General features: G+C 36.7%; 1 protein-coding gene and 1 non-coding gene across 3 annotated transcripts in view; both read right to left on the bottom strand.

Moving 5' to 3' along the window:
• Positions 1-417: 417 nt before the first annotated feature.
• Kpna4 (karyopherin subunit alpha 4) overlaps positions 418-22,755 on the bottom strand; it is a 56,275-nt gene continuing 33,937 nt past the window's right edge. For both annotated transcript variants that reach the window (XM_028763465.1, XM_028763466.1), the window contains exons 11-17: positions 20,993-21,124; positions 18,284-18,412; positions 16,657-16,761; positions 13,590-13,661; positions 12,139-12,301; positions 9,554-9,648; positions 418-7,258 (exon numbers count right to left, since the gene is read on the bottom strand). In XM_028763465.1, coding sequence (XP_028619298.1) covers positions 7,160-7,258; positions 9,554-9,648; positions 12,139-12,301; positions 13,590-13,661; positions 16,657-16,761; positions 18,284-18,412; positions 20,993-21,124 — 795 coding nt within the window. In that variant the 3' untranslated portion in view covers positions 418-7,159. The remainder of the gene's footprint in view (positions 7,259-9,553; positions 9,649-12,138; positions 12,302-13,589; positions 13,662-16,656; positions 16,762-18,283; positions 18,413-20,992; positions 21,125-22,755) is intronic.
• On the bottom strand, positions 17,717-18,042 carry LOC114618056. Its single transcript, XR_003710916.1, has one exon.

The following is a 22,755-nucleotide window of genomic DNA, read 5'->3' on the forward strand; positions in this document are numbered from 1 at the left end:
TCACTTGTGCACTGCTGCCCAGGCAGACCTGTAATTATGTGGTGATGCGGTCAGTCAGCACCATCCATGAACGTCTACTACATCCTCACTCACCTTTATGATTTGGGCTCTTTGTGCAAAATCTATTACAGTGGAAAATTATTTCAATAAACAACACCTCAAAAGAGCTATGCCATTAATCTTAGAAGACACAGGTTCTGCTTCATAGTATATAAACTGGTATTTGTAAAACTCATGAGGACCCATTTCCATATCCTGTGGATACCAGTCATCCAGACTGGACATGGAGAAAAGGAACAAGCTTTCATCTATGAAGGAGTAATGGTTCTCTCCTTTCTACAGAAAGTCCCTAGATTTGAAATGAGGGAAATTTTAAAAACTCAAGTTGAAAAGACTTTTAAGTAGTCATGTGAGAAGTTGCATCATTATCACACACTTTTATTGAGTGCCCACAGAATTCAGGCACGTTCATTGTTTACAGAGCTTTGCTGATATGCTGACCTTGCCCTTAAGGAGCTTACAATCTAGCAGGAGAAAGACAAGAAACGCAGGTGTGAAAGCAATGAGTGAACAGACACTACAGACTGAAAAATCACCATCAACATAAAACACATATTGCAAAATGAGAGTTAATGGGATGGCAAGGATGGGAGATAGCCTTAGCTATCTATATTCCTGACTTCCTGAAGGTCATAGGTTTAAAATATTTGAGGGACAAGAGAGGAGTTGAGAAAAACCAGGATACTAGTGAGGTAAGTTCTCCCTTACTTCCTGCTCCCGGGGGTACACAAGGACTATAGGGATAGTGATTAAGACAGTTTGCAGTACTCTTAGCACCTCTAGCCACAGTGGATTCGGACCAGAACAAAGCCACTATTTAAATGACGATCCTCCACTGGTTCAAAGGAGAATGAAAGTTTTTTCTGCACCAGCTCTATTATGTACATAATGCCTCAGGTTATATGTTAAGACGGCCAGAGGCACCACTGTGTTAAAGAGCAGTAAGCCAGCTATGAAAATACAGATGTGGCAGAACTGCAGGAGTTAAACCTGCAATACTGGGAGGTACTAGATTTGTTGAAGACTTCACCTGTTCACAAAGGCAGCACACTGGCAAATCAAAGGGGAAAAGGCTAGAGGTAGAAGCTATCCAGAATACCCAAAAGCTACGTTTCATGCAGGGCTGAACAGAGATAAAACCCTTAATACTGTAGGAGAGGTTATCTAGAACATCCCACCAATTATGAGTCAAATTATGGAAAGTTTCCACGTTTCTTTGGAAAAAGACACTCTTTAGTTAAGTTGGAGAGTTAGTATTACCATATGCTTAAACAATAAAAAGGCAGGCTGGGGATGTAGCTCAGTGGTGTTTAGCATGCTCAGCACACACACTCTCAAACATACACACAGTAAAATGAGGAGGGCTTAGCGGACGGGGAGGCACAGTGAAGGGATTATCTGGAAGGCAAATAACCACTGATTGAACTTACCATAAACACCATGTAGATTATTAGATATTCCTAATAGTTGTTTCAAATTAGAATAGACAACAGATTGGAGGAAACCTTGGGTAAACTTAGCAACTACAGTCAGAGTTCATTTGCTACTGCTGTTGTTTGTCTCCCAAGCCTTTACCCATTTTGAAGTATTAAGGCTGACAACTTTATCAACAGTATTTACAGGTGGAGCATCTGGAATATGATAAGGTTAGACGAGGTCTCTAGTTTCCACCGTCATTAGAGCCCTATGATGCAAGGTTTGTGGGATAGGAAGACATCAGGTAAAAGAACACATATACATATTAGCACTCCACCTCTTGTCACATGATGTTCTTGATCACCAGAGGCAGCCATCACTAGATGCAGGCCCTGACCCTGGACCCAGTCCAAATCTCTTTAAAATTTGCCATGTATGGAGTATTCAATTATTAAGAGAAAGTCAAAACCAACCGAACAAAGCTATCCAGAGAAGTAGTCAAATACAGTTAGGGAAAATAGGATAAAGCTTTAAGAGACACAGAAAAGGTCATTTCTTAATAATTTTTTAGTGTGTTGTGTGTGTGTGTAAGGGATGGGGGCACACTCATGGAGGTCAGAGGCCAACTTTCAAGAGTCAGGCCTCTCCTTCCACCATGTGGTTCCAGGGACCCAATTTGCATCAGGCTCAGTGTTAACCACCTTTAGCCGGTGAGCCATCTTACAAGGCCCTAAATATCTTTACAATGATTACAACTAGAACTGATAGTTTAGAAAAACTAAGTAACTTGGAGAAGGTAATATCCTGTGAGATACCTAGGAGATGAAATTTGTGGAGAAAAGGCAAGCACAGGGCAGGGTCAGAAACCACAAGGGGCTACTGTGGCCCTGGTGGGAGGCACTTTCCTGTATACTCAGCTGGTCTCACAAAGCAGAAGCTACTAAATTAATGTCAGAAAAGAACAGCTTGACACAGACATCCAGAGCAAACCTTCTATTATTTAAAGGGCCTGCTATTTTTAGGACTATTCAAGTTAATAGAATTGCTAGGTTAAGTCTCTGAGGGTTGGCGGCGGCATGTTAATTCTATTTTTCTCATATATGACTAATGCAGTATTTAAATAATAAAACAAGTCCAGAAGATCACTACTTCTGATCACAGTGCTAGGCTTTACAGCGTCCTTTATTAAGAGTTAATGTGCACTACATAGGAAAATGCAGTGACATGGGAAGGCTGAGGCATGAAGATGGTATGAGCAGAGAAAGGAGACGAGACAGAAGCCTGTCTCAGCAACACAGTGAGTACAATTTTTATAAAAAAAAGGTTGTACCATGGCCATCAATGTGCGCTGTGATTTAATGTGGACACCTATGCAGCAACATCTATGTATTTTAAAAAACCACATATATGAATATTCATATACATGTATACATACCCCTCCTCTCATATTTCCAGTGCTAGGCTTCTCACATGCTAGACAAGTGTCATACAACTGAACTGTATCCCCAGCCCTAAAAAGAGCAGGTTTTAATAATGTGTTCTGTGGTTATTTAACAAGTTTACAAGTAAAGCATTTGAAGGCTAAATTTTAAGTCCAGATTTACTTGTGAAGTATTTGGATAATATTGAAAAGTCATCTGGATTTCTTTATATTAAATTATTGAATGATATGTAATAAAAGTAACCTCATTTAAAAAAGTGTAAGGACACTCAAATATCTAGGCCTCTAATATAGTTGGCAATAATTTAAAAATAAAATTTAAACATTAAAAAGTGTTTATTTTGCATTGGTTTACAAATTTAAATAGTTGCTCCAAACACTGCCTGACAGTGGAAGTAAACATCTAGGAATTAACCTGGTCCTTAATAATATGCGACTTTGGACAAATCCACTTTTCATTAACTCTTTAAGAGGGTTAGAATAAATCATTTCATTGTGTACTTTAGGAACTCTTAGAAATTCCAACACTACATGGAAACTTTGTACTTTGGAGGTAAGCTGAACCATAATTTTTGATGGTTTCTCACAGGTATCTTAATAAAAATTAGCTTATACTGTGCGGGGGTAATCACTTTTAAATTGTCCCAATTGTGACACTTTGTAGTTTAATGATATGTAGATTGTACAACAGCCCCCAAAAAGACCTGGTATACAAACCTTGTACAATACCTTCCGGCTAGAGGGCAGGATCTGTTAATCTGACAATATCTCTTTCATGGACCAGAATGTATCAAATGTGAAGGGATTTTCCAAGTGTAATGAAGGTTTAAGGTTTAATCAAAAGAGAAATTACTCTGGGGGATGAGGGACCTGACCTTAGCAAGCCAGTCCTTCAAAAGAGGGCACAGGCTTCTCCTGAGATCAAAGAGTCTCCTGGTAGTCCTAAAGAAGCAAGCAAGCAGCCAGGAGCTCTACTGCTACAAGGAAATGGATTGTGTCACGTAAGCGCACAGAGCAAGAGCCCTCACTTCAGATGAAATTCAGACTTGTAAAGCCCTGAGTAGAGAGAGGATCTAACCAAACTTTAACTAGATTTCTGACCCACAGAAACTGTGAAGCAGACATGTGTCATGTTTTAGGGCAACAAGCTTGAGGTAATTAGTTACAGTCTTAAAAGACAAAAACTTATTTCTAGCTTTTGCTGAATCTGAAACAACAAAGAATTGGAAGAGTGTTCCATAAGTTATATTGATATTACAACAAACCCAGTCATTTCAGACCTTAGAGAAAAAAAATGCAAGAAGTACCTTCAATCTTATGAGGTGCAGTCAACTAACTAAACTCTCCAGGTGCATCTAAATGGTATGCAGATAGCTTCCATTACAGAAATGCTATAGGTTTGGCCTAGTGCAATACGGAAAATACCAGGTTCACCATTCCACACAATTATTGATGCCTTTCAAAATTATAAAATAAATATACACTACTCATACTTAACATAGTATCATTTTTTAGTACTTGAGAGGGGCTTGGTGTCAAAAACGGCAGTTTAATATCATGAAAACTAAGACCATTTAGCTTATTAGACTCACTGCTCTACTTCCCCTTATAGACATAATAATGACTTCTGTAAAAATTAAATCCATTTCCTAGATCACTGGAGAATATTTAAAAAGTTGTTTATGTGGGACAAGTTTCAGATATACAAAAGCATACCTTAGAATTCTAGAAAAAAAATCAATGTCCTATAGAGATCAGTTTAGACCTTATCTAGACAAATATTTAGACCTTCAGGTAGCCCTTAGAGACAGGAATATTGCTCCTATACATTAATTTCTGAAGCAGGGTCTTATGACAATAAAGCCCAGGCTGGATTTTAACTTGGTAATTCTCCTGCCTCAGCTTACTGAGAGCTAGAATTACATGCTCAGCTACCTACCAGGAGTCTTTATATATATGGATAACTATTCTGTATAATTGGCCTATTACAAGCACACTGATTACTCTTTACTAAAAAATTAGAATTTAAGCTTTCTGGAAAAAAAAAAGGCCTTGTGTGTATTCTCTCATTTGGAGCCACATGTTGGCTATGTCAATATTTAAAATATAACTCAAGCTGTCTCTTAATCCTCTTGACTTGACAAAGTGAAGGAAGGTCAAAGCCTTGGTTAGTGTCAACAGGGAGACACTGCAATTGTAGATGGTGTCAACTGAACAAGTTCTGTGAACTGAAATACTAATACACCCAGAATGAAATTACAGAGCTTATGACATGTCTTATGTTGGTTCTAGGAAAAAGGCTTAAGACAGACAAAAAGCTAATAGGAGCCATTGAGGTATACTCTGAAAAACATTAAATAGAAAAAGAAATCCACACACCACACACGCGCCCCATGTAAAACATTGCTTTAAGTTTTAATGTTTATTTCCCCAAGACAGCCTAGCCTGTACTCTACTTGAATAAATTTTACAAGCTAGTTTTCTGCTGCTTCTAGTTTTAAAGTTTAACCATGTTTTTGATGACAAGGAATGCTGCAAAAATACTCTAGTTCAACAAAGAGTTATGATCACAAAATAATTTTTATCCATTCTACAGTGTTTCAGAATTACCAGTTGATTTTTAAACACAAAGTAGATATAGATGCTAATGGTGGCTAACCTGGTATGTTTTTTATAGCAAACTGTTGTTCATGCAACACTTGTGCTCAAAGGGGAAGGCACAGGATTTCCTACAATGAGCCACCTTATAAAGAGTTCTTTTTGTACAAATTAATTTATGACATATTTAATTTAGTGTGCATAACCTCAAAACTGAGGTATTATTCCAATTTATAAAAACCACTTGCATAATTTTTATGCAAGTTTTAAAAATACAAAGTTTTTCTCCCTAAAGTGGCTCAAAATAGATTGTTCATGGCTGCCTACATCTAAGATAAAAAGATTCTAAAACAATTAAACAGATTAGGCATATTATTAAAGGTGTTCAAACCATTACTTGATTTGTACATCTACTCAAACCTCTTCATCGGTCTTTATTCAGCAGTACATATGCACCAAATTCCATTTTAGAAGTTTCCATATCATTTTCATAGAAAACAAAGTTTGAAAACAAGTTAACATTTAAACACAGCACGGTATTCTATCACAACTGAAACTTTTCTTCTTTACAGGACTCAACAAAATCTAAAAATGAACTATGCTGTAGATTTACTTCATGCAAATATCTTTATGTTATCTCTGAAAATGAAAAGAATGGCTTTTAAAGCACATTTTATACTATTATGGCAACTTGTGTACTGCAACACAGTCTATTGTGAGGGAAATTTATGATTTTTTTCATGCAAAAATCTACACAAATTAGTTTTGATGATATGGAAAGCTTTTCATAGCATCAAACACTCATCTGGTGCAAATGCACAGGGAAACCTTCCTGAAGTTTTCTGACTTGAGAAGCAACTAAAAAAGCCATACTAGGTAAAGTAAATAAAAACTAAATAAAAAAAGGGGTGGGGTAGGGTGGGGCATAAGGTAGAGGGAGAATAGAAAACACAGGCTGCAGAGTAAACCAATGTCTGCTGCTAAACCGGTCTTTGTTTTCCTGTCCAGTGTACGTTAACACTTGTGATCTCACTTTGATGATCTACTAGGTTTGTTATCAGCCCCCTGAAGGCAAATCAAGCTTGCATGCGTCCACATACAGCACCACAACCATACTCTTGTTACACAGTCACTCCAGGACTAGGAGTCTGCTTCATGTGTGAAGAGCCCTAGATTTGAAAGATGAACCTGGCTCTCTACCACGGAGCCAGACATTCATTCAACACTGTCCATTCACACACTGCTTCACAGCGAGGCCTGGGCTCATTTTCCTTGACTTATATGGGCATCGCCTTTATGCTTACAAGGCTTGATGATGATGGCATTTCACTTCTCAATTGATAGAGTAAGTCAATGCTCCGTCTCAGGCACTGAAGACCTATGACCTGTAGCCCTTTCCTCTCAACCTAAATAAGCATTCGTTTTCCTTACATTGCCACTCATTCTCACTCGCACCCACTCGCCACCTTGACCTCATTTGGGCATTTTCTGTGACTCCAAATGAAATCTTCACATTTTCTCTCCCGATTTAATGCAGCAGCAGATCCCATGAGCCAAGCTTGATGGATCAAACCTTTTATATATATGTGTATATATATATATGTTTCTCGGTGCTGCATTGTACCTAACTTCCACAACATCTTCCTAAAACTGGAACCCTTCTGTTGGTACATTGGTAGATGAATTGAAACCAAATGTTCCACCTTGAACTGACTCTGGAACAAGGCTAGGATCTTCATCAATCTGAAGGAAAAGAGGAAAAAAAAACAATAAAATGATTAGCTTTAAAATATATAAAAACTGAATCACAGTAACATTTCCATTATCCTCTAAAAAGATAGACCATATCTAAGTGATAACTGTCTGCCAAAAATGTACTACCATCCTTTAGAAAGCTAAAACACCTTGTAAAACTCCTTCCCTTGAGGATGTAAAGAAACGAATATATATGATGGAAATCTTATTGAAATAGAAAATTGGAAACGGCCCCAGATTTTAAGTGGAGAGGGTAAATACTGGTACTCACTGTAATTCTTCTTATATTTAGGAAAGTATAAGAACGTATATTCTTATACTTGGGAGGCATGGTGGCACATGCATTGACCTTGGCACTTGGGAAGGGAAAGCGGAAGGACTATCATCCACTTTCTGCTGAGTTTCATCTACATGGTGAGTTCTAGGTCATCCACACAATAAAAGAGCCTGTCTCAAAAAGCACAAACCAAATCTTCAAACAAACAAACACATATTAGCAGGAAGTAAATGCTCTATATTTATACTTTTAGAACTGTATAACTGTTATTTCTAATTATAACTTAGGACTTCCAAACTGAATACTTGGGTGTTGGTGGCACATGCCTTTAATTCTAGCGCTTGGGAGGCAGAGGCAAGTGGATCTCTGTGAATTCAAGGCCAGCCTGGTCTACAAGCAAGAGTGGTTACACAAAGAAACCCAGTCTTGAAAAACAAAAACAAACAAAAGGAGACACGATTAAGACTATCTTAAGAGTATGTTTTGTCTGGATCTTATTTATGATGTATTTAACTGCACATTTAAATAAGATTTAGTATGGACATTTCTTTTTCTATTTGTTTAGATTTATCATCTGGGTGTTAGAAACCAGTGGGTCCATCACAAGAGCAATAAGTGCCCTCCCTTAATTGCCAAGTGAACTCTCCAGGCTGGTTTTCTATATCAGCTTGCATCCATCCATCCATCCATCCATCCATCCATCCATCCATCCATCATCTACCCATCATGTGGGGGGCATATGCCATGTGGTACACATGTGGAGGTCAGACGACAACTTGGGAGAGTTGGGGTGTTCTCACATAGGATGGTTCTGGGTATTGAATTCAGACTGTCAGCCTTGACTCTATGAACCTCCTTGTTAGTTCTAGTGAGGAGGGCAATCCTAATGTCCTATGATTTTCTTTTTCTAATACTTTACTCTTTTCTTTTTGGTAATGTGGAAATGTGTTATGAAACTAGAGTTCTTCTTAAAAATTTTGGTTATGTACATGGGTATTTTGCCTGCATGTATGTCTGTGAACCACAGGGGTAGCTGGTACTCATGAAGGCAAGAAGGCGGCCTTGGATTCCCTGGAGCTACAGATGGTTGTGAGCCACTAAGTGGGAATTGGGAACTGAACCTGGGTTCTCTGGAAGAGGAGCCAGGCCTCTTAACCTCCTCCCTTCAATCCATTTCTCCAGCCCTGAAACTTGTATCTTGGAAACATAATTCATATAGGGTGTAGTGGTATGTGCCTTATACCCAGAATGAGCGAGGACACTTGGAAGGCTAGGTAGGAAGACTACTCAAAGTTCAAAGGACAGCCAGGCATAGACAGCAAAACATTTCCTAACAAAACCCAACCAAATAAACAATCCTTTACTTACAATTGTAATCTGGTGGCACTATGAATAAACGTAACTTTGTAACACTCTGTATCATATTGTATAGTACCTTTCATTTTCAGGATTTACTGTGCTCACCTTGTTTCTTCATCTTATTTGCTTTTAACCACCAATAAAAATTACATTTGAACATATGGATTAAGGGCTTATTGTAGGATACTAGTACTACTAGTTTTGTTTGCTTGCCTTTTGATTTCTTTTTAAAGACAGTTTTACAGTCCAGGCTGGCCTTGAAATCACTACACAGCCAAGAACTACCTTCAATTCACTTTAGTCTTTCTTCTGCATTAGCTCTGAAGTGGTGGAATTATAGTTGAGTGCCATTATGCTTGGTACCACCATTTTCTGTTTTGTTTATAGACATGTTATTACCAATTTAAAAGCATGAGAACTAGAAAGAAATCAGTGCAACAAGAATTCTTATTGTTTTGTTCCTGAGTTAATATCCTAGCAGGATTTAAAAATACTGAAATTTGTTTTTAAAGAAAATAATATTATTGTAACATATCTATTAGAATTCTATTGCAAAAAATTTTACATATACATCCTAGTTTACTATATTCTTTTACTCAGATTTGCTTAGCATATAAAACTAAGAAAACTATAAACATATTAAGTACATCATCTGAAGAGAAGAACTGGTCAATGATCTCATAGGCCAATTTGTAGATGTCCTCATTTTCATGATTCTGAAGTTGTTCAATTTTCTCCAGTCCTGTAAGAAATTTTATAAAGTGAACAATGGTAATTAATGTGCTGCTAGAAATTACAATAACTTCGAAACACATAATGCAATCTTTGTACTGTAAAATTTCTGGGTTATAGTCTTTAGTGGTCTATTCCACTGATGAGTCTTAAACTAAGATTTTATGCACAAAGATAAAGGACATTTACTTTAAAGAGACTGACCATCTGAGCAACACCATGTAAATGTGCCAATTAACAATGTGACATCTATTAAGTAAATTACAGACCAATGGTCACAAAAAGTATAAAATTACTTTTAATTATTAAAAAATAGATGAGCACATACTCTTTCTAGCATCTGCCCAGCCTTTTAATATCTATGAAAAAGAAACTGATGCTGCCAATAAATACAATGATTCTGTGACGCTCATTGAAAACAATCAAGCCACCCATAGTATTTCAGGGGAAGGACTGAACCTTAGGATGTCTATCAAGTCATAGGCAGGGCATTAAAAAGCACATATACACCAGGCGGTGGTGGCACACACCTTTAATCCCAGCACTTGGGAGGCAGAGGCAGACGGATTTCTGAGTTCGAGGCCAGCCTGGTCTACAGAGTGAGTTCCAGGACAGCCAGGGCTACACAGAGAAACCTTGTCTCAAAAAACAAACAAAACAAAACAAAACAAAACAAAACAAAACAAAACAAAACAAAACAGCACATATACACTAAGCTTACTAATATGCTTTACAGAGTGATAATTTAAAGACTACTGAAATGAAGAGAAGTTACTTTTCCTCATGAAGTTTTCTTCCTCTGCTTACTCTTTGGATAGAGAAAGTTATCTTGGTAGCCTGTCACTACTCACTCTCTTTTGGTGTTTCTTTTATTAAAAACTTTAGTTACTACATAGGACTTTACATACTACTTAAAATGTTATCTTTCCTACTGTTCAGTTTAATAAAAACAAAATTAAAATGCCTGAATAATTCCGTAAGAACAGTTATTACTTGCGTTCCTCATTTAAACTTTTCATCTGCAGTTTTTTTTCTTAAAAATCAACAAAAGCTTGCTTTCCTTTCCCTTAATCTAATCTCGAACACTTCACATAATCATTTCTGGAATCCTATTGTTTTCCTGCTGTCTACAGCATCACTGCCCTCACTTATCGTAGCCTGCTCACTGTGTACTCTGCTGACTGGCTTTTCTGTCTCCCATCTCCAAAAGCCCCATGGGTCAGACATCTACCCTAACATACCCACTTAGATAAAATGTACCAATGGCCTGTCATTGTTTGACATGGTAGAACAGAAATTTATAAAACATAGACTCCTTACCACCAGTGAAGCAAGTAAACCTTTTCTATTTTAATATATAAAATTATTTTACTCATCAAAATAATTATCAATTTTTCTTATTAATTTTCCAACCTATTCCCTATGTCCTCTTTCTACTTTGATGATTATACTATTTTTGTTCTATTTGTCACGTTAGTAATTTTAACATTCTTCTTATTGCATTAGTAAGATAGTACTAATAATCTGTTTCTATTTTTTTCTTCATTTTTTCAGGGGTAGGGAGAGACATTCCAGGGTTTCAGACATCCTTTAATAAGCATTCTACTGTGTTTACAGAGCTGAATGCCAGTGTCCTAATACCTATTTCTTATTCAACAGTTTTCCAGGCCTAGGCTTCTACTTAAGTTCTCTTACTCTTTCACTCACGTTCCAACTTCGGTCAGTCAGTTTAGGCTTATTCAGGTGAACATTTACATTTTGTTCCACATCCACAACTGACGTAATTTTTTGGCCTAGATGTTAACTTTAAGAATTAAAAAGCATTGTGTTGTTCCCATTCTAGGAGGCTCTGGACCAAAATCAGATTTGCTAACTACTGTCCTATGGAATAAATAAAGCATGTGCTGGTCAATAAAGTTCTGGATTCCCCAACTTCTCAACACTGCTGCTTGTCAAGCTTCAACTCAAGGCAGCTGCCATCCCATAGTCTGTGATTCAGCAATATTGAATTATTTATAATTTGCTGAATGCTAATTCTCACCTCAGACTTTGCTCATGTTGTTATCTCTGCCTGGAACACCTTTCATCCCTTTTTACTTTATTAAGCCTTATTCATCTCTCACAGTCCAGCTCAGGCGTCACCTCCTGCTTCTTCCAGGATGGATTAGGTATCCCATTTTGTGGTACATTTCTATTAGGGTAATTAGCACATTAAATCAGTCCATATTTCTCCTTAAGTCTAAACTACATGCCTTGAGGGGCTGTTTTGTTTACCACTGTCTTCCTACTACTTTAGCATGGTGCTTTTATTATATGGCAACAATTCAGTTACTTAAAAATACACAGAAGGCTAAACAGGGCTGTATAGATGAATATAGTATATTTTATTTTTATCTGGTTATCTAAGACAAAAATATATGGAAATGCTATATTAATCAGAAAATAAAGGTAGTTACAAAAAGAGCATTAAAATGCATATATCATCTCATAGTTAACTTACCACCACATTCTTCTATGAGATTGGCTATGGTTTCTGCTTGATCTTCAGCCATTTTCAATATATTACTTAGTCCATCAAGTACTACCTGCACAACCTGTGCATCTTTTACAGTCAGCAAATTGCAAAAAGGTGGAATAACATTTTGTTGGATAAGATAGGCCACCTGAAAAATAAGGATACCATAAAATGGTAAAATAGAGGTCAACTGTCAACTTTTTTTATTAAAATATAAGTCTGAATATGAAAACATGGACTCATCTCTCTCCCATGTTAGACTACATTAAAAAATATTCTTTTTATTCTTACACCCAAGATCTTTTTCCCTTTAAGAAATTATTAAATCAACCAAGAAGATGACTGACATTTTTTAAATACTATGATTGTTCAAGTAACACTAACTACTGGCTTTGTGGTGTTTTAACATTCTCAAGAAAGATGAGAGGCTATTTTGCAATGCAACAGAGGAAAACATCAGGTGCACTAATTTGTCACTGTACACTTTATTCCTTTGGAACAGGGTTCTCATTAAATCTGGAGCTGAAATATACTGTCCTGTCCCAGTGTCCTCGCCCCCCACACCCCATGCCCAGTTGGAGTAACAGACTGGTATATTTGGCCTAGTATATGGGAACTGGGGGTCTAAAATCAGGTCCTTATGCTTGTGTAGAAGTGTTCTTACCCACAGAACTATCTCCCCAGCCTCTGTGTTTGCATTTAAATAGAGCTTTTTTTTTTCCTTATCTGTTCTATGAACAAGATCTGAGACCTTTAGTTCCAGTGTTGCTTCCGATGTGTACATAATTTACATTACCCTTTGAATGTCTCCTTACATTTGTCCCTTGCATTCGTTACCCTGCTTCCCAGTCCCAGCTCTGTGACCTGAGTTTACTGTCTCCATTGTTTTGGTGCTAGGAAATTTATTTGTAGCTGTTCATTTGTTAGGAAACTCTCTAATATAGTTTCTTTCTGCGATATTAATTTTAAAAGTCTGTTATTTCTCAAAACTATTTTTAAAAAGCCCTCACTTGATCTTACTCTAGATTAGAAAAGTCTTGCATGAAGTCTAGGAGTTTGAGTTAGTGGGCAGTACAATGCCTGGCACACATAAAGCTCTAGGTTCAATGTCCAGCACTGTAACTGCTAGAAAAACGTGTCTCCTAGGAAATATGAGTAAAGGAAGTTAAGGAGATAGTTTTATGTATATATTAAAGAAAAAAAAATCACACAACAGAGTTTGGAGGCATAGCTAAGATGTAGAGTACAGGCCTTGGTTCAATCTTCAGCATGCGTTTCAGTGCATTGCTTGTACAAACACACACACACACACACACAGAGCAAATATAACCTAAAACCAAAACCAATCTACAAAATATAGTATTCTATTATTTGAAATACTGACTCACTTAAATATCAAGGCATAATGAATTACCTGTACTGTTATGTCAACTTACTTGGTCTTTCCTCCCACTGATTGTTAAGTTACTGATGGCCCATGCAGCTTCTTTCTGAGTGCCAAAATCTCCCTTAAAACAAAACAAGAACACAGGGTAAATCTGAAACTATATTTTCTAAAATGATTTTTTTAGTTATTTCCAACTTTCTCTAGAGATATGTTATATACATGTACAACTTTTATTTACTGGTAAGTCTTGAAAAACAACCAATCTATTCTGAAGAAATAAAAATTACTTTCTGTGAATTCCCCTGGGTATATGTATGTGTGTGACTTAATATTACTGTTCAATATCAGAATAAATAAAAGTCAATGCAATTTCATTAAAAAAATACAAATTGAAAATATTTAAAATGGAACATATAGAATTTTGTAATCTTACCTTCAAGATTTTACCAGCAAGCTAATTTAAAACATGGTAATAATGCACATCTTTCTACATATGCCTACAGCACAGTAATACACAAAAATTAGACTCAGTTAACATTCTTAACATTACATAATACAGAAAATCTGCAAAATGAAATAACCTAAGCAATTAAAGACTAGAAGCCTAGCACATTTTATTAAGAAAACACATTTATAAATAAAAGAAACTAAATTAAAATGGAAATGAGGTGTGATATTAGATTGATGTTCTTTGAGGCAGATAATGGTGTAAATGGGTACAATCCTTAGAGAGGTGAAAGGGAATTATGCAGGAACATTTTCCTATTTATCCAGTTATGCTAACTTGAGGGAAAAACGGTTTCCATAGCTAGTCCAGGCTAGCCTTTAAGTCCACAGTGTACTGTGTCTGCCTTTAAGGTGCTGGGATGATGTTACCATGACTCAGAAGCTATTCTTTAAAGTATATTCTTTAAATGCACACATTATATATGTATAAAAGTATATATTACTATACATATATGTAGTATGTACTTTTAAATATATATATTATAATCTAAATTAGATATTTAGAAATTTTAGATAAAAATATAACACTAATATGTAGCATATATCACTTTAGATAAACCTAGATATACACATACACATATAGCCTAATTGAAGTTATAACACTTGGGCTGATAGACTATGTAGCAAAAACCCCAAAACCTTGCATGAAATCTTCATCTGAGTTATTGGTCAGAGGGGTTCAAGAGACTACTCAAACAATACAGGCTATTTCTTTTGTCCTTGTCTCTCAGTAGTTGAAGGTAAGTCTCTATTTCTGATCAACTTCACACATCTGGAGAGAAGACCAGGAAGATTCAAGCTAGATCTAACCTAAAAGCATCCTTCCTGTGGTTCAGCTATTACTATTAGAAAGCATGAAAGCTGCCAAAGGAAGGGAAGTGATCAACAGTCCTATCCAGCCATGTGATATCCAGCCATGTGATCAGCATGGTTAGATATCCCTAAATGTGTAATAAATGGTACTCATATGTTAGCAGTAACCAATAGCTAGCTATCTAAATTTAAGGCCTGCTAACATGAGGGAAATCATATGTTTGGTACCAGAAACCTAGTCAGCTACCCAGGACTCACGGTGAGGTGATGGATCTCAGAAGAATTCCTACTACTGCCACTTTACTAGACCAGTATAATCCTAATTACATTCTACTCTTATGTCTACAGATAAATGTAGCTCTTACACCTCATCAAAGAAGCTTCTCTTCACAGCATATGGTGAGCATAACAGAAAACAACAAACGGCCTTAACACAGAGATCATGGAGTGTCTAGCTCCAACACAGAGGGGTGAGAAAGATTCTAAGAGTGTAAGAGCCAGAGGACCACAAAGTCTGTTGTGAGACTGTGCCTTCTAGAAATAACAGAGAAGATATACCTGTGATAGCTGATCACCATGGCAGCCTGAATACAATTCTAAATTATAACAAATCAAGCTATATTAATGACAAAAGGTTGATATCTCATGGTGTCCCATCACTAGACAAAGAACTACAGAATATTACTCTATACTAGAGATAACCTTCCTAATAATTAGTTATCAAATACAAATGGCCACTCCTGAATTGTATACTCAAGCAACTAAAACGGACTCACCATCTGTACTTAACTATTTATGCATTTATACATGTAACAATCAAAGCAAGAGGTCATCGGTGTGACAGCAAAGGGGGCCATGGGAGGAACGGGAGAGGACATAAAGGGTAGGAGGAGAAAAGAGGGGATGTGAAGTAAGTATATTTTAATTTAAAAAGATTAAAAAAAAAAGAAAAGCCCAAGAATTGTAGGCAATACACAAAAAATGTGAGAATTAGAAAGTCAACATTTTGCTACTCCCAAGCAATAACCAATGACTATCTGAAAACAAAATAGTCCTTTTTTCCAAATCTTTTTTTTTTTTTTTAAGATTTATTTATTTATTATATATGAATACACTGTAGCTGTCTTCAGACACACCAGAAGAGGGCATCAGATCTCATTACAGATGGTTGTGAGCCACCATGTGGTTGCTGGGATTTGAACTCAGGACCTCTGGAAGTGCAGTCAGTGCTCTTAACCACTGAGCCATCTCTCCAGCCCCTTTTTTCCAAATCTTAATGAGTGTAAGGAATAATATGACATATAGGAGCATGCTCTCTGGTCACTGGATTCTGGGTAAGTGATATTCATATAATAGTTTCATCTGACAAATGGGAATAACCCCTGACTTGGACACTACTCTGTGAAGAAGAGGCTCTTCCCTTGTGCCATCTGAGTCCCAGGGATAAAACTCAGGTCCTTAGGCTCACTGGCAGTTACCTTTACCTACTGCGCTATCTTGCTGGTTCAGCTTGTCATATAAGAAGGGGTAAGATTTACACAATGCTTAGAACAATATGACAGCATTTATTATTGGTAACGATACTACTTGTTTTAACTCTAAAGCAATGGCTATCTTGTTAGAGTAATGACAGGGAAGGGACAGTTTTCAGATAGAAACATTTGTACCATATGCTATTGTTGGGTTCAAAAACCTTAGTACCAGTCACAGTTGACTGCAGTTTTCATGCCACTGTATAGTGTCTTGTTAAACAGAAAACTATTTACCACATAATGCTCCGATACATATTTTCTTACCTTATCCAAAAGGTGTATTATCATTGGTACAAGATTGGCATCAATTACTGCCTGAACCTGCTGTTGATTTCCTGCGGTGATGTTGGAGAGGAACCACACTGCTTCCTGTGGAACAAGATGCTTTCAATATTTTTCATTAAAAAATAAAATGCATATCTAAACTATGAAAAAGTATTCAATAGCTAGTGTCACAATTATTTTATTATTAAATGAGTTCTGTAATAAAAACCTTAGAAAGTTTAAATCTACTACACTCTTGCTGTATTTTTTTTTAAATCTTTATCTGATTAAAACTGTAACCCTGGCTGACCTAAGACTCCTAGAAATCTACCTGCTGCTGTCTCCCAAGTGCTGAAATTAAAGATATGTGCTATCATACCTAGTCCTCCATAGTTAATTTTCTGTATAAAATATACAATTTACACATTACATAATATCTTTCCCTATTTTCTTTGGACAAACCACTACTGGTTTCTAATTCAAGATACAATAAGGCACCCCATCTAAAGAATTTTACAGGCAATGCTGTTTGGAAGCAGGATGACTCAATAAGCTTGGCTGACCAAATACCAAGGAAGACGCTATAAACTATAAATCCTACAACTATTGAACATTAAATTTAGCATCTTTTTCTCAAATAATGTGCTTTATTCTACTCTCTCTACCTTAACAATTCTATCCTAGTAGATAAATATTAATTAGCCATGATAATGAAGACATCAAAACTGCAAGTGGATTCTTTTATTGTCCTTATTTATAATAGTCATTGTACTAGTTCTCTCAAGCGCTAAATGTGGCACCAGTTGTTGGCTTGCTTGATTGGTCTACTTTAATGGATCTTTGAATACTGCCCTTAACACCAGGAAGATGCTATACTACTGCTAGAATGATAGTGGTCACAAGTTTGAATGACAATAAATGCATTACTAAAACCTGTATTAGTAATAAACAACAACAACAAATATTTTACATCCTATGGAGAACATTATTAGAATTTACCAAATTTAAATTCACCAATATACAAATTAGTATAGTGAAAAGTAGCATACACTAGACTCTTTTGGATCAGATCACAGGATGTTTAATGATCCTGTTAGAGAGTTTAGGGTGCTGGGCTACTTAGGTGAGCTGTTTTTGGGTTATAATCATCGGCAATGTTGTTATCAACAACCCATGTTATTTCTACAACAGCCTCAGATGCACTCCAATATCAGCATCACCATTCAGTGCCCCCTTCATAGCCACCACACACACACACACATGCATGCACACAGCCACACGAATAAGTATCAATGAAACATTAAACTAAGAGAATTATTACAGGTATTAAAAATTTCCACTCACAGCAACATTCAACACCCAAATATCTCTATTTCATCATTTCCAAGAGAGCCAAAAATACAGTTTATTGGTGATGGTGTAGTTCAGTGGTAGAACATGTGCTTAGTATACCAACGGCTCTAGGTTTGAAGCCAGAACCTCATAACTATATTATAAAGAATAACATATTTTCTCTTGAGGCCTATAACATCTTATACTACAAAGTGAACGCTTTTTAAAGATATTTCTTAGAACCTAATTCCACAAACAAAAAGTACCATTTTATTAATATTCTTAAAATACTCACTTTATTAATTTTCTCTTTGGGATGAGTGAGGAGTGCTGGGAAGTGTGAGAGAGCATCACAGTTTAAAACTACTTGTGTCTGCTCATCAGTTCCAGTGACAATGTTGCCCACAGCTCGCAGAGCAGCAGTCTGAAACAGGAAATGCAATGAGATGCTTGATATTAAGAACTCTTATCAACCAGTACCAGGCAACCTGGGACAGATTCAGTGGCTCATGCAGTTCTTTCACTGCAACTAACCCATCCTTCCTGAACACTGTATTTCAGGTACTGATCTAGGAACAACAGTGGAAAAAGAAATATAAATTCCAGGCCTTATGTAGCTCAAGTTATTTCAACAGAATTGATACCAATAAAAGAGCAATTTTAGATAATTACTACCATAAAGAAATACTATTCAGCTATTGAAAACAAGGACATCGGGAAATTTGAAGGCAAATGGATGGAATTAGAAAATATCCTCCAGGGAGGTAACCCAGACCCAGAAAGACACATGTGGTATGTACTCACTAATAAGTGGATATTAGCCATAATGTACAGGATAGCCATGCTACAATCCACAGACCCAAAGAAACTAAGTAATAAGGGGGACCCAAGAGAGGGTTGATGAATCTCACTCCGAAACAAAATAGTCATCATCAGAGGTGGACAGAGGAAGAGAACTGGATGGAGAAGGAATGGTGACAGAGGATCAGGTGTAGGGAGAGATGGAGAGAGGGGGCCAAAGACCTGGGATAGGGGAGGCTCTAGGGAGTTTATGAGGGTGATTCTAGCTTAGACTCTTAGCAGTGGGGGATGTGGAGCCTCAACTAGCCATCTCCTGTAGCCAGGTTGGACTTCCAGTGGAGAAAGGGGAACATCAACCAGTTTATAAAACCTTCAACCCAAAATGTGTCCTGTCTACACAATATGAGAGACCAAGGAAATGGCTAACTAATGACTGCCCCAAATTAAGACCCCATTCCATGTGAGTCAAGTTCACGTGTCCACTGTATCTCTAGTACAGTGGGGATGTTGACAGGACACCCAATATCCTCTTCTGCTTTCTTGGTGCACACCTGCTGCACGTGTGTGTGTGTGTGTTTGTGTGCGCGCACACACGCGAATACATCACACATATGCACAAAAGATGCAAATTTAATAATAAACATGGAACAAAAATATTTATAATAAATTATATATTTAAATAACTTGTATTGGTCAATCTTTCTGAATTAGCTCTTTGTTTGTTTGTTTGTTTGTTTGTTTGTTTCTTTCTTTCTTCTTCTTTTTTTTTTTTTTGTTTTTGATAAAGGGTTTCTCTGTATAGTCCTAGCTGTACTGGAACTCACTCTGAAAAACCAGGCTAACTCCACCTCTCTGTCTCCCAAGGGCTGGGATTAAAGGGGGAGCCACCACCACCAGCTGCCCAGCTCTTTCTTTTTTTTTTTTTTTGAAGTGTTTTAATTTTAAAGAAGAAAACTTACTTAGTTTGTGTACACATGCATATGAGCTTGACATCATGTATGTATGTATGTATGTATGTATGTATGTATGTACGTATGTATGTATGTTTGTTGAAGTAAGGTCTCTCACTGAGCCTGGAGCTTATTGAGCTACCAGAATCCTCCTCCACCTCCTCAGTGCTGGGCTTACAGGCAGAAACTGCCACATGAGCTCAGGATGTGGACGGGTCCTCATGCTTGCACTTTATCCAGTGAGCCATTTCTTGAGCACTTTTTACACTTTAAGTAAATGTATCTCCATTGTTAACCGCACACTCATTACTTGAAGAGCTAGCTTAAGTTTGTAGGGAATACAATGGTATTATATCTAGGAGCTAAAGAAGGGAAAAAAAAAACATTTTTTTCCCTTTATGTTTCATGGTTAATTCTAATGTCCAGCAAAGGGCAAGAAAAAGTAACTTAAGCTAACAGCTTTCCTCAGATAACTGCATGGTCAACTTTAGATCATTTTAAGATTAAAAATCATTATTTACCTTAAAAAAGTAGGGAAGGCTTTCTGATCCTACTTTACCTCTGCAGTTTGACTATCACTGTGTGTGTGTATATGTGTGTGAGTGTGTGTATGCATGAGCCTAAGTGTGTTTGTGTGTTTGTGTGTACAGCAAAGGCTGAACTTTGCACAAGTGAGGCAAGTGTTGTACAACTAAGCTATCTTCTCAGCTCTAATTTTTTTAGCTTTTCATAGTTGGAGGCTCACTGAGATAAGAGTCTGTGAGAGGATTAAAATATAGAGAAACAATCAGGAAATCCTTAAACTGCATATCAGGTCAAATCTTTTATCTAGATAAGTATCAGACAAATATCAGTAAGTCAGTGTTAACCAAATTGCTGGTGAGTAAAAATGGATGCTTTCATAGGAGTGGATGGGAAGGAGTGGAAAAAAGCAAACAAGAATGGTTTCAGAAGCCACCCAAGGTGCTACACTAAATCAAGCTTCTTGGTATTAAAAGTCAGTTCTTCACGGTAAGGTCTTCCTGTCTGGAAGGGAAGGGCGGTTCTTAATGAACTGCAGTAGTTTTATCTCATTTTCTCCACTTTTATAATGAAACTATAAAATAACTCACCTTTTCCCATCAAAAACACATTACATTGTTAGGTGAATAATATGCTTTAATTTAAAAAAAAAAAAAAAAACAACTGTTAATCTTTGAATGTCATGCTTAAAGCATGGTGAGAAAACCCCAACTTAATCAAAATAAACCTACCTGAACTTTAACTTCCTGGTGGCTGAGTAGCGGAACCAAGTGAGGAACTATTCCGGAGTCTATTACCATCTGTATCTGTTCATTGCCAGCATCCGTAAGGTAAGACAGGGCCCAGACAGTATCTACCAGTATCTAATAAGTAAAAGAAAAGTTAACATAGTTCAGTATTTTCTCATTTTAATATTTCCTTTTGATTTTTCTTGGAGGGGGCACAGGACTTTGGAACAGGGTTTCTCGGTGTGCAGCTCTAGTTGTTGTGGAACTTGCCCTGTAGTCCAGGCTGGCCTCAAACCTAGAGATCCACCTGACTGTGCCTTCTGAATGCTGGGATTAAAGATGTACACCACCACACTCAGCGACTTTAATAATTCTTAATCATAATGTGAGATCTTTCTCTTCCTGTTTCAACTCACTAGAACATCAATCTCTATTCTGTAACTTTGCTAAGATGTATAAGTTAATTACAGTCCAAACCCCATATCAGTATCTAATCTTAATTCAGCAAACTACACATGCAGACTAAACAGCATATTAAATCAACCAACCAACCAACCAACCAACCAACCAACCAACCAAACAACCAACCAACCAACCAACCAACCAACGATAATGATCAAGGCAAGGAATATATAAAAACAGTAACTCCTGAAAAAATAATTACTTCATATCACTGCTATTATGGGGGAAGAGAGGCTTTTTGATTAATTTATAATGATGATGATGCTTTGACACACACAAGTCATGTGTTTGATCCTTCTTTGTATTTTAAACCTTACTATGGCCAAAGGACAGTAGGGTAAAAAGACAGTAAAATGTGATAAAAAATAACACAATTGTTTACAAAAAAAACTCCCTCAGGAATAGCAACTCTATCTAGAACTCCAACATCCTTTGAACTCTGTATCAAAAAGCAGAAGTTTAAAACCTTTCCAATTCCTAACCAATGTTATGATTAAGACACTCTAGGTAAGGCAGAGGGGGAAACAGTATAGTCACAGCTCCTTTAGAAATTTAAGAAAGCAGTTGAGCACGGTGGTGTATACCTGTAACTGCTCTCAGGAAACGAGGAAGGAAGAACAAGAGTGCAAAGCATTCTTCAGTTACATACTGAACAGGGCCGGGGCAGAGGCATTCAAGAAAGTTCTAAAGATACACACACTTTTTTTTCCTTTAAAGAAAAAGAAGCCAGCAAACAGCCAACCATGGTGGTGCACATGGCAGCTTTAGGCAAAAGGATTTTGACAGACAACAACCTGGGCCATATACCAAGGTTCTGCCTTGATAAGCAAAACAGAACACCAAATGGAAGAATTTTTACAAAGTGGTATCAACATATGTAAAACAATTACCTCTCAATTTACAAATAAGGACTTTTGTCTTGAGTTTCATCATAGGCTAAATTTTGTTGACAAAGGCAAAAAATTCAAGTTACTTGCTCTTGACTACATATAAAAACTTGATACATTCTCTGAAGGTCCAATGTTAAACAAGTTGTTAATGTACCTAGATCCAAATTCTTCTTCAAACCCAATTAGAAATCTTTTGTATTTGTACCTGACCAAGTTTATAAGTTTTCTAATTATAACTACAATATACTTTCTCTTTTTACTTCTTTGATGGCTCATTTAAGAGTGAATAGTTCTAACTTAAGAAGGCTATACATATAGTAATATTATTTAGTAAATGATATAGTATTTGTGAAAGATAGTCCTAAAACAATTCAAACAAGAAATTAATATTCAAGACCCGTTAAAAGTAAAACA

This window comes from Grammomys surdaster, unplaced genomic scaffold, assembly GCF_004785775.1.
Source record: "Grammomys surdaster isolate TR1022 unplaced genomic scaffold, NIH_TR_1.0 139, whole genome shotgun sequence".
In the NCBI taxonomy this organism is placed as follows: domain Eukaryota; kingdom Metazoa; phylum Chordata; class Mammalia; order Rodentia; family Muridae; genus Grammomys; species Grammomys surdaster.